At 43.8% G+C, this 14,157-nt stretch overlaps 1 protein-coding gene across 10 annotated transcripts in view; it reads left to right on the forward strand.

Annotated features, from left to right (window-relative positions):
* LOC139365117 (trinucleotide repeat-containing gene 6C protein-like) overlaps nucleotides 1-14,157 on the forward strand; it is a 92,509-nt gene that overhangs the window by 15,179 nt on the left and 63,173 nt on the right. For all 10 annotated transcript variants that reach the window (XM_071102513.1, XM_071102515.1, XM_071102516.1 and 7 more), the window contains exon 3: nucleotides 11,275-11,296. In XM_071102513.1, the coding sequence (XP_070958614.1) occupies nucleotides 11,275-11,296 (22 nt within the window). The remainder of the gene's footprint in view (nucleotides 1-11,274; nucleotides 11,297-14,157) is intronic.

The raw sequence follows: 14,157 nt of genomic DNA on the forward strand, positions 1-14,157 counted from the left end.
ATCATACTACCTCATACAGCACCAACCCCTGTTTCTATCATACTACCTCATACAGCACCAACCCCTGTTTCTATCATACTACCTCATACAGCACCAACCCCTGTTTCTATCATACTACCTCATACAGCACCAACCCCTGTTTCTATCATACTACCTCATACAGCACCAACCCCTGTTTCTATCATACTACCTCATACAGCACCAACCCCTGTTTCTATCATACTACCTCATACAGCACCAACCCCTGTTTCTATCATACTACCTCATACAGCACCAACCCCTGTTTCTATCATACTACCTCATACAGCACCAACCCCTGTTTCTATCATACTACCTCATACAGCACCAACCCCTGTTTCTATCATACTACCTCATACAGCACCAACCCCTGTTTCTATCATACTACCTCATACAGCACCAACCCCTGTTTCTATCATACTACCTCATACAGCACCAACCCCTGTTTCTATCATACTACCTCATACAGCACCAACCCCTGTTTCTATCATACTACCTCATACAGCACCAACCCCTGTTTCTATCATACTACCTCATACAGCACCAACCCCTGTTTCTATCATACTACCTCATACAGCACCAACCCCTGTTTCTATCATACTACCTCATACAGCACCAACCCCTGTTTCTATCATACTACCTCATACAGCACCAACCCCTGTTTCTATCATACTACCTCATACAGCACCAACCCCTGTTTCTATCATACTACCTCATACAGCACCAACCCCTGTTTCTATCATACTACCCCATACAGCACCAACCCCTGTTTCTATCATACTACCCCATACAGCACCAACCCCTGTTTCTATCATACTACCCCATACAGCACCAACCCCTGTTTCTATCATACTACCCCATACAGCACCAACCCCTGTTTCTATCATACTACCCCATACAGCACCAACCCCTGTTTCTATCATACTACCCCATACAGCACCAACCCCTGTTTCTATCATACTACCTCATACAGCACCAACCCCTGTTTCTATCATACTACCTCATACAGCACCAACCCCTGTTTCTATCATACTACCTCATACAGCACCAACCCCTGTTTCTATCATACTACCTCATACAGCACCAACCCCTGTTTCTATCATACTACCTCATACAGCACCAACCCCTGTTTCTATCATACTACCTCATACAGCACCAACCCCTGTTTCTATCATACTACCTCATACAGCACCAACCCCTGTTTCTATCATACTACCTCATACAGCACCAACCCCTGTTTCTATCATACTACCTCATACAGCACCAACCCCTGTTTCTATCATACTACCTCATACAGCACCAACCCCTGTTTCTATCATACTACCTCATACAGCACCAACCCCTGTTTCTATCATACTACCTCATACAGCACCAACCCCTGTTTCTATCATACTACCTCATACAGCACCAACCCCTGTTTCTATCATACTACCTCATACAGCACCAACCCCTGTTTCTATCATACTACCTCATACAGCACCAACCCCTGTTTCTATCATACTACCTCATACAGCACCAACCCCTGTTTCTATCATACTACCTCATACAGCACCAACCCCTGTTTCTATCATACTACCTCATACAGCACCAACCCCTGTTTCTATCATACTACCTCATACAGCACCAACCCCTGTTTCTATCATACTACCTCATACAGCACCAACCCCTGTTTCTATCATACTACCTCATACAGCACCAACCCCTGTTTCTATCATACTACCTCATACAGCACCAACCCCTGTTTCTATCATACTACCTCATACAGCACCAACCCCTGTTTCTATCATACTACCTCATACAGCACCAACCCCTGTTTCTATCATACTACCTCATACAGCACCAACCCCTGTTTCTATCATACTACCTCATACAGCACCAACCCCTGTTTCTATCATACTACCTCATACAGCACCAACCCCTGTTTCTATCATACTACCTCATACAGCACCAACCCCTGTTTCTATCATACTACCTCATACAGCACCAACCCCTGTTTCTATCATACTACCTCATACAGCACCAACCCCTGTTTCTATCATACTACCTCATACAGCACCAACCCCTGTTTCTATCATACTACCTCATACAGCACCAACCCCTGTTTCTATCATACTACCTCATACAGCACCAACCCCTGTTTCTATCATACTACCTCATACAGCACCAACCCCTGTTTCTATCATACTACCTCATACAGCACCAACCCCTGTTTCTATCATACTACCTCATACAGCACCAACCCCTGTTTCTATCATACTACCTCATACAGCACCAACCCCTGTTTCTATCATACTACCTCATACAGCACCAACCCCTGTTTCTATCATACTACCTCATACAGCACCAACCCCTGTTTCTATCATACTACCTCATACAGCACCAACCCCTGTTTCTATCATACTACCTCATACAGCACCAACCCCTGTTTCTATCATACTACCTCATACAGCACCAACCCCTGTTTCTATCATACTACCTCATACAGCACCAACCCCTGTTTCTATCATACTACCTCATACAGCACCAACCCCTGTTTCTATCATACTACCTCATACAGCACCAACCCCTGTTTCTATCATACTACCCCATACAGCACCAACCCCTGTTTCTATCATACTACCTCATACAGCACCAACCCCTGTTTCTATCATACTACCTCATACAGCACCAACCCCTGTTTCTATCATACTACCTCATACAGCACCAACCCCTGTTTCTATCATACTACCTCATACAGCACCAACCCCTGTTTCTATCATACTACCTCATACAGCACCAACCCCTGTTTCTATCATACTACCTCATACAGCACCACCCCCTGTTTCTATCATACTACCTCATACAGCACCAACCCCTGTTTCTATCATACTACCTCATACAGCACCAACCCCTGTTTCTATCATACTACCTCATACAGCACCAACCCCTGTTTCTATCATACTACCTCATACAGCACCAACCCCTGTTTCTATCATACTACCTCATACAGCACCAACCCCTGTTTCTATCATACTACCTCATACAGCACCAACCCCTGTTTCTATCATACTACCTCATACAGCACCAACCCCTGTTTCTATCATACTACCTCATACAGCACCAACCCCTGTTTCTATCATACTACCTCATACAGCACCAACCCCTGTTTCTATCATACTACCTCATACAGCACCAACCCCTGTTTCTATCATACTACCTCATACAGCACCAACCCCTGTTTCTATCATACTACCTCATACAGCACCAACCCCTGTTTCTATCATACTACCTCATACAGCACCAACCCCTGTTTCTATCATACTACCTCATACAGCACCAACCCCTGTTTCTATCATACTACCTCATACAGCACCAACCCCTGTTTCTATCATACTACCTCATACAGCACCAACCCCTGTTTCTATCATACTACCTCATACAGCACCAACCCCTGTTTCTATCATACTACCTCATACAGCACCAACCCCTGTTTCTATCATACTACCTCATACAGCACCAACCCCTGTTTCTATCATACTACCTCATACAGCACCAACCCCTGTTTTTATCATACTACCTCATACAGCACCAACCCCTGTTTCTATCATACTACCTCATACAGCACCAACCCCTGTTTCTATCATACTACCTCATACAGCACCAACCCCTGTTTCTATCATACTACCTCATACAGCACCAACCCCTGTTTCTATCATACTACCTCATACAGCACCAACCCCTGTTTTTATCATACTACCTCATACAGCACCAACCCCTGTTTCTATCATACTACCTCATACAGCACCAACCCCTGTTTCTATCATACTACCTCATACAGCACCAACCCCTGTTTCTATCATACTACCTCATACAGCACCAACCCCTGTTTCTATCATACTACCTCATACAGCACCAACCCCTGTTTCTATCATACTACCTCATACAGCACCAACCCCTGTTTCATCATACAGCACAACCCCTGTTTCTATCATACTACCTCATACAGCACCAACCCCTGTTTCTATCATACTACCTCATACAGCACCAACCCCTGTTTCTATCATACTACCTCATACAGCACCAACCCCTGTTTCTATCATACTACCTCATACAGCACCAACCCCTGTTTCTATCATACTACCTCATACAGCACCAACCCCTGTTTTTATCATACTACCTCATACAGCACCAACCCCTGTTTTTATCATACTACCTCATACAGCACCAACCCCTGTTTCTATCATACTACCTCATACAGCACCAACCCCTGTTTCTATCATACTACCTCATACAGCACCAACCCCTGTTTCTATCATACTACCTCATACAGCACCAACCCCTGTTTCTATCATACTACCTCATACAGCACCAACCCCTGTTTCTATCATACTACCTCATACAGCACCAACCCCTGTTTCTATCATACTACCTCATACAGCACCAACCCCTGTTTTTATCATACTACCCCATACAGCACCAACCCCTGTTTTTAATCATACTACCTCATACAGCACCAACCCCTGTTTTTAATCATACTACCTCATACAGCACCAACCCCTGTTTCTATCATACTACCCCATACAGCACAACCCCTGTTTCTATCATACTACCTCATACAGCACCAACCCCTGTTTCTATCATACTACCTCATACAGCACCAACCCCTGTTTCTATCATACTACCTCATACAGCACAACCCCTGTTTTTATCATACTACCCCATACAGCACCAACACCCGTTTATATCATACTACCTCATACAGCACCAACCCCCGTTTCTATCATACTACCTCATACAGCACCAACCCCCGTTTTTATCATACTACCTCATACAGCACCAACCCCCGTTTCTATCATACTACCTCATACAGCACCAACCCCTGTTTCTATCATACTACCTCATACAGCACCAACCCCTGTTTTTATCATACTACCTCATACAGCACCAACCCCTGTTTTTATCATACTACCTCATACAGCACCAGCCCCTGTTTTTATCATACTACCTCATACAGCACAACCCCTGTTTTTATCATGCTACCTCATACAGCACCAACCCCTGTTTTTATCATACTACCTCATACAGCACCAACCCCTGTGTTTATCATGCTACCTCATACAGCACCAACCCCTGTTTCTATCATACTACCTCATACAGCACCAACCCCTGTTTCTATCATACTACCTCATACAGCACCAACCCCTGTTTCTATCATACTACCTCATACAGCACCAACCCCTGTTTCTATCATACTACCTCATACAGCACCAACCCCTGTTTCTATCATACTACCTCATACAGCACCAACCCCTGTTTCTATCATACTACCTCATACAGCACCAACCCCTGTTTCTATCATACTACCTCATACAGCACCAACCCCTGTTTCTATCATACTACCTCATACAGCACAACCCCTGTTTCTATCATACTACCCCATACAGCACCAACCCCTGTTTCTATCATACTACCTCATACAGCACCAACCCCTGTTTCTATCATACTACCTCATACAGCACCAACCCCTGTTTCTATCATACTACCTCATACAGCACCAACCCCTGTTTCTATCATACTACCCCATACAGCACCAACCCCTGTTTCTATCATACTACCCCATACAGCACCAACCCCTGTTTCTATCATACTACCCCATACAGCACCAACCCCTGTTTCTATCATACTACCCCATACAGCACCAACCCCTGTTTCTATCATACTACCTCATACAGCACCAACCCCTGTTTCTATCATACTACCTCATACAGCACCAACCCCTGTTTCTATCATACTACCTCATACAGCACCAACCCCTGTTTCTATCATACTACCTCATACAGCACCAACCCCTGTTTCTATCATACTACCTCATACAGCACCAACCCCTGTTTCTATCATACTACCTCATACAGCACCAACCCCTGTTTCTATCATACTACCTCATACAGCACCAACCCCTGTTTCTATCATACTACCTCATACAGCACCAACCCCTGTTTCTATCATACTACCTCATACAGCACCAACCCCTGTTTCTATCATACTACCTCATACAGCACCAACCCCTGTTTCTATCATACTACCTCATACAGCACCAACCCCTGTTTCTATCATACTACCTCATACAGCACCAACCCCTGTTTCTATCATACTACCTCATACAGCACAACCCCTGTTTCTATCATACTACCCCATACAGCACCAACCCCTGTTTCTATCATACTACCTCATACAGCACCAACCCCTGTTTCTATCATACTACCTCATACAGCACCAACCCCTGTTTCTATCATACTACCTCATACAGCACCAACCCCTGTTTCTATCATACTACCTCATACAGCACCAACCCCTGTTTCTATCATACTACCTCATACAGCACCAACCCCTGTTTCTATCATACTACCTCATACAGCACCACCCCCTGTTTCTATCATACTACCTCATACAGCACAACCCCTGTTTCTATCATACTACCCCATACAGCACCAACCCCTGTTTCTATCATACTACCTCATACAGCACCAACCCCTGTTTCTATCATACTACCTCATACAGCACCAACCCCTGTTTCTATCATACTACCTCATACAGCACCAACCCCTGTTTTTATCATACTACCTCATACAGCACCAAGCCCTGTTTTTATCATACTACCTCATACAGCACCAACCCCTGTTTCTATCATACTACCTCATACAGCACCAACCCCTGTTTCTATCATACTACCTCATACAGCACCAACCCCTGTTTCTATCATACTACCTCATACAGCACCAACCCCTGTTTCTATCATACTACCTCATACAGCACCAACCCCTGTTTCTATCATACTACCTCATACAGCACCAACCCCTGTTTCTATCATACTACCTCATACAGCACCAACCCCTGTTTCTATCATACTACCACATACAGCACCAACCCCTGTTTCTATCATACTACCTCATACAGCACCAACCCCTGTTTCTATCATACTACCACATACAGCACCAACCCCTGTTTCTATCATACTACCTCATACAGCACCAACCCCTGTTTCTATCATACTACCACATACAGCACCAACCCCTGTTTCTATCATACTACCTCATACAGCACCAACCCCTGTTTCTATCATACTACCTCATACAGCACCAACCCCTGTTTTTATCATACTACCTCATACAGCACCAACCCCTGTTTCTATCATACTACCTCATACAGCACCAACCCCTGTTTCTATCATACTACCACATACAGCACCAACCCCTGTTTCTATCATACTACCTCATACAGCACCAACCCCTGTTTCTATCATACTACCTCATACAGCACCAACCCCTGTTTTTATCATACTACCCCATACAGCACCAACCCCTGTTTTTAATCATACTACCTCATACAGCACCAACCCCTGTTTCTATCATACTACCTCATACAGCACCAACCCCTGTTTTTAATCATACTACCTCATACAGCACCAACCCCTGTTTCTATCATACTACCCCATACAGCACAACCCCTGTTTCTATCATACTACCTCATACAGCACCAACCCCTGTTTCTATCATACTACCTCATACAGCACCAACCCCTGTTTCTATCATACTACCTCATACAGCACCAACCCCTGTTTCTATCATACTACCTCATACAGCACCAACCCCTGTTTCTATCATACTACCTCATACAGCACCAACCCCTGTTTCTATCATACTACCACATACAGCACCAACCCCTGTTTCTATCATACTACCTCATACAGCACCAACCCCTGTTTCTATCATACTACCACATACAGCACCAACCCCTGTTTCTATCATACTACCTCATACAGCACCAACCCCTGTTTCTATCATACTACCACATACAGCACCAACCCCTGTTTCTATCATACTACCTCATACAGCACCAACCCCTGTTTCTATCATACTACCTCATACAGCACCAACCCCTGTTTCTATCATACTACCTCATACAGCACCAACCCCTGTTTCTATCATACTACCTCATACAGCACAACCCCTGTTTTTAACATACTACCTCATACAGCACCAACCCCTGTTTTTATCATACTACCTCATACAGCACCAACCCCTGTTTCTATCATACTACCTCATACAGCACCAACCCCTGTTTCTATCATACTACCTCATACAGCACCAACCCCTGTTTCTATCATACTACCTCATACAGCACCAACCCCTGTTTCTATCATACTACCACATACAGCACCAACCCCTGTTTCTATCATACTACCTCATACAGCACCAACCCCTGTTTCTATCATACTACCTCATACAGCACCAACCCCTGTTTTTATCATACTACCCCATACAGCACCAACCCCTGTTTTTAATCATACTACCTCATACAGCACCAACCCCTGTTTTTAATCATACTACCTCATACAGCACCAACCCCTGTTTCTATCATACTACCCCATACAGCACAACCCCTGTTTCTATCATACTACCTCATACAGCACCAACCCCTGTTTCTATCATACTACCTCATACAGCACCAACCCCTGTTTCTATCATACTACCTCATACAGCACAACCCCTGTTTTTATCATACTACCCCATACAGCACCAACACCCGTTTATATCATACTACCTCATACAGCACCAACCCCCGTTTCTATCATACTACCTCATACAGCACCAACCCCCGTTTTTATCATACTACCTCATACAGCACCAACCCCCGTTTCTATCATACTACCTCATACAGCACCAACCCCTGTTTCTATCATACTACCTCATACAGCACCAACCCCTGTTTTTATCATACTACCTCATACAGCACCAACCCCTGTTTTTATCATACTACCTCATACAGCACCAGCCCCTGTTTTTATCATACTACCTCATACAGCACAACCCCTGTTTTTATCATGCTACCTCATACAGCACCAACCCCTGTTTTTATCATACTACCTCATACAGCACCAACCCCTGTGTTTATCATGCTACCTCATACAGCACCAATCCCCGTTTTTAATCATACTACCTCATACAGCACCAACCCCTGTTTTTATCATACTACCTCATACAGCACCAACTAGAGGTCGACTGATTAATCGAAATTGCCGATTTTTAATTAGGGCCGATTTCAAGTTTTCATAACAATCGGCAATTGGCGTTTTTTGACACCCATTCTGGCCGATTACATTGCACTCCAGGAGGACACTGCGTGGCAGGCTGACTACCTGTTATGTGAGTGCAGCAAGGAGCCAAGGTAAGTTGCTAGCTAGCATTAAACGTATCTTATAAAAAACAATAAATCTTAACATAATCACTAGTTAACTACACATGGTTGATGATATTACTAGTTTAACTAGCTTGTCCTGCGTTGCATATAATCGATGTGGTGCCTGTTAATATATCATTGAATCATAGCCTACTTCGCCAAACGGGTGTTTTTAACAAGTGCATTCGCGAAAAAAGCCCTGTCGTTGCACCAATCAATACAAGTATATATTTTTAAACCTGCATATATAGTTAATATTGCCTGCTAACATGAATTTCTTTTAACTAGGGAAATTGTCATTTCTCTTGCGTTCTGTGCAACAGAGTCAGGGTATATGCAGAAGTTTGGGCCGCCTGGCTCATTGCGAACTGTGTGAAGACCATTTCTTCCTAACAAAGACCGTGATTAATTTGCCAGAATTGTACATAATTATAACATTGAAGGTTGTGCAATGTAACAGCAATATTTAGACTTAGGGTTGCCACTCGTTCTATAAAATACGGAACAGTTCTGTATTTCACTGAAAGAATATATATTTTGTTTTTCAAAATGATAGTTTCCGGATTTGACCATATTAATGACCTAAGGCTCGTATTTCTGTGTGGTATTATATTATAATTAAGTCTATGATTTGATAGAGCAGTCTGTCTGAGCGGTGGTAGGCAGCAGCAGGCTCGTATGCATTCATTCAAACAGCACTTTCCTGCATTTGCCAGCAGCTATTTGACTTAAAGCCCATCAACTCCAGAGATTAGGCTGGAAATACTAAAGTACCTATTAGAACATCCACTAGTCAATGAAAGGAAATACAAATGGTATAGAGAGAAATAGTCCTATAATTCCTATAATAACTACAACCTAAAACTTCTTACCTGGGAATATTGAAGACTCATGTTAAAAGGAACCACCAGCTTTCAAATGTTCTGAGCAAGGAACTTAAACGTGAGCTTTTTTACATGGCACATATTGCACTTTTACTTCTCCAACACTTTGTTTTTGCATTATTTAAACCAAATTGAACATGTTTCATTATTTATTTGAGACTAAATTTATTTTATTGATGTATTATATTAAGTGTTCATTCAGTATTGTTGTAATTGTCATTTATTATAAATATATATAAATAAAAATCGGCCGATTTAATCGGTATCAAACTTTTTTGGTCCTCCAATAATCGGTATCGGCATGAAAAATCATAATCGGTCGACCTCTAGCACCAACCCGCGTTTTTATGGTACTACCTCATACAAGCACCAACCCCTGTTTTTAATGGTGTAGCTTTACACAAAGCAAGATGATGATATCAGCCTCTACCCTGTGCCCTGCTCTATTCCTCTCCTCTTTCACCCTCCCTCCCTCGCTCCCTCTCTCCCTCTGCTCTGAACCGTGTCAGTAAGTGATCCCTTTCCACTCCGTTGGCTAAACAGGCTAACGTGTCATGCTGCTTCTCTTTATCACATGCAGCCTCCTGTGAGGCTGAGGAAAGCAGAGCTGAAGGGGGGAGCTGGCCAGCGTGTGTGTGTGTGTTCCTGCATACGCCACTGTACCTGTGTGTGTGTGTGTTGTCTGCCTCTTATTTCACTTTCTGGCTAACTAATCCACATGACCCACCAGGCAAAAGCCCCTAAGCTCAGCCGGTGGAGGGATGAACATAAAACATGTAGCATTATAATAGGCTAATAAGAACATTTCCCTGAACATTCTGTTCCAATGGAATGGGCTGGCTTTCAGTCAGAGCAAGGCTGAAGTGCAGGCAGCCAACCCAGTAGCATGCTAACGCTAGCAAGCTAACTCCGAGAGAGGAGACCTATTGATTGTCTGTTGCTTTAAATATTGACATAAAACACATACTTCAGTTAGGACTCCTTTCTTTATTATGTGTATTTGACAGGGACAATAGGCCTACACATCAACATTTCAATAAATGTGGCAGTTTTATCCAGCCAGCTCATTTTCATCTGTAGTCCCTTGTACTTGTGTTTTTTTTGTGAACTCTTTAAAAAAATCTGTTGCTAATATGTTCTTCCTCTTTCTTTCCAGGTCACTGAACAGAAAACCAAAGGTGCGTTGTTCTCATCTTTTCCAACATTCTGCAACCACTCCTACCTCCTATTACCTTAGACTGACTGACTGATTGAAAAGAGAGGGAGGGAGAATGACAGTCGGAGCAACAGAGAAAGTGAGAGTATGCACAGTGTGCACTTAGCTGGCAGGGTTTTGAAGTGAATTGAACCCAGAGCACTGTAGATAGAACACATCCTCTCACTGCCCTCTGTGCCAAAGCTCTTAATGAGCGAGAGAGAAGGACTGGCGAGAGGGAGAGGACCTGTTATGTGGTGTGACTGGCCAGATGGGGCCGGGAGGGGCTTATGTTTTGAGAGAAAGTCTCTAGGAAAGCTCATTAGGGCATCCGTTAATGGTCCTGTAACGGCCTTCTAGCACTTAACAGGAGGTTGGGGAAGTGGGGGGTTTAAAGGTCAAGATGAGGAAGGGACATCTTAGTGTAATAACCCTACAGGGTATAGTAGGCTGCAGGGCTGCATTTACTGGAGCCTGTCTGTGCTGCTGAGCTGCAATAATGAGCAGTAATCTGTGTTAGTTAGCTTTGTTAGCCTGTTTCCATCCAGTTAGCTTTGTTAGCCTGTTTCCATCCAGTTAGCTTTGTTGACCTGTTTCCATCCAGTTAGCAGTAATCTGGGTTAGTTTTCTTGGTTAGCATGTTTCCACCAAGCCATGTATGGCTGAAAAGTCCCCTGAAAGATGGCTGTGACACATTAGAATGTGGTGTTGGCTGTTGAGGAGAGCAGGGTCAGTGTGAAAGTGCAGGATAGGGGTAACAACAGGCAGGGAGAGGCCACCAGTGTAATACTGCACTTTTCTACTGTGGTTGGAATGGGGAGGCCCAACCTGGGTCTGATGGAGGGAGGAGGAGAATATATGTGGGGTAGGATGGAGGAATAGAGAGAGTGGGGTGAAAAAGGCAGAAGGAAATTCACCTGGCTTGTCACAAACATATTCCTGAGAAGGAAATGACAAAAGTGAAAGAAAGGGTCTGAAGGAAAGAGACTGCAGGAACAAAGTACATGAAAGAAACTGAGAGAGTATTGTGTGAAAGTGAGCGAGAACACACTAGTTTCCTGTCTACAGTTTACACATACAGTAAGCAGTGCGCATCGAGATCAACATAAAAGGCACATGTGTACCCACATGGCTAAGGCATACAGTACATTCATATAAATAAGTTCCCTCTGCCTCACCGACCTCCACTGGGACTGTGTATGTAGTATAGGCACTCATACAAACACAATTATATCAATGCATAGGTCAACAGACTTTTATGAATACATTAGTACAATCACATGTGCATCTGTATAAACCAGGGATATTCAACTCCTACCCTACGAGGTCTGTCGCCTGCTGGTTTCCTGTTCTACCTGATAATTAATTGCACACACCCGGTGTCCCGGGTCAAAATCAGTCCCTGATTAGAGGGAAACAATGAAAAAACACAGTGGAACTGGCTTTGAAGTCCAGAGGTTAGTTTAAAGGGGTCTAGATTGTCACATAGAAAAGTTGACAAGTACACACAGACACACGTGTCCTTATGTTTACAATTGGCTCATTCATCCCCCTCCTCTCCCCTGTAACTATTCCCCAGGTCGTTGCTGTAAATGAGAACGTGTTCTCAGTCAACGTACCTGGTAAAATAACAGATACAGTGGGGCAAAAAAGTATTTAGTCAGCCACCAATTGTGCAAGTTCTCCCACTTAATAAGATGAGGCCTGCAATTTTCATCATAGGTACACTTCAACTATGACAGACAAAATGAGAAACAAAATCCAGAAAATCACATTGTAGGATTTTTAATGAATTTATTTGCAAATTATGGTGGAAAATAAGTATTTGGTCACCTACAAACAAGCACGATTTCTGACTTGCACAGACCTGTAACTTCTTCTTAAGGAGGCTCCTCTGTCCTCCACTCGTTACCTGTATTAATGGCACCTGTTTGAACTTGCTATCAGTATAAAAGACACCTGTCCACAACCTCAAACAGTCACACTCCAAACTCCACTATGGCCAAGACCAAAGAGCTGTCAAAGGACACCAGAAACAAAATTGTAGACCTGCACCAGGCTGGGAAGACTGAATCTGCAATAGGTAAGCAGCTTGGTTTGAATAAATCAACTGTGGGAGCAATTATTAGGAAATGGAAGACATACAAGACCACTGATAATCTCCCTCGATCTGGGGCTCCACGCAAGATCTCACCCCGTGGGGTCAAAATGATCAGAAGAACGGTGAGCAAAAATCCCAGAACCACACGGGGGGACCTAGTGAATGACCGGCAGAGAGCTGGGACCAAAGTAACAAAGCCTACCATCAGTAACACACTACGCCGCCAGGGACTCAAATCCTGCAGTGCCAGACGTGTCCCCCTGCTTAAGCCAGTACATGTCCAGGCCCGTCTGAAGTTTGCTAGAGAGCATTTGGATGATCCAGAAGAAGATTGGGAGAATGTCATTTGGTCAGATGAAACCAAAATAGACCTTTTTGGTAAAAACTCAACTTGTTGTGTTTGGAGGACAAAGAATGCTGAGTTGCATCCAAAGAACACCATACCTACTGTGAAGCATGGGGGTGGAAACATCATGCTTTGGGGCTGTTTTTCTGCAAAGGGACCAAGACGACTGATCCGTGGAAAGGAAAGAATGAATGGGGCCATGTATCGTGAGATTTTGAGTGAAAACCTCCTTCCATCAGCAAGGGCATTGAAGATGAAACGTGGCTTGGTCTTTCAGCATGACAATGATCCCAAACACACCGCCCGGGCAATGAAAGAGTGGCTTCGTAAGAAGCATTTCAAGGTCCTGGAGTGGCCTAGCCAGTCTCCAGATCTCAACCCCATAGAAAATCTTTGG

Source organism: Oncorhynchus clarkii, chromosome 13, assembly GCF_045791955.1.
Source record: "Oncorhynchus clarkii lewisi isolate Uvic-CL-2024 chromosome 13, UVic_Ocla_1.0, whole genome shotgun sequence".
In the NCBI taxonomy this organism is placed as follows: domain Eukaryota; kingdom Metazoa; phylum Chordata; class Actinopteri; order Salmoniformes; family Salmonidae; genus Oncorhynchus; species Oncorhynchus clarkii.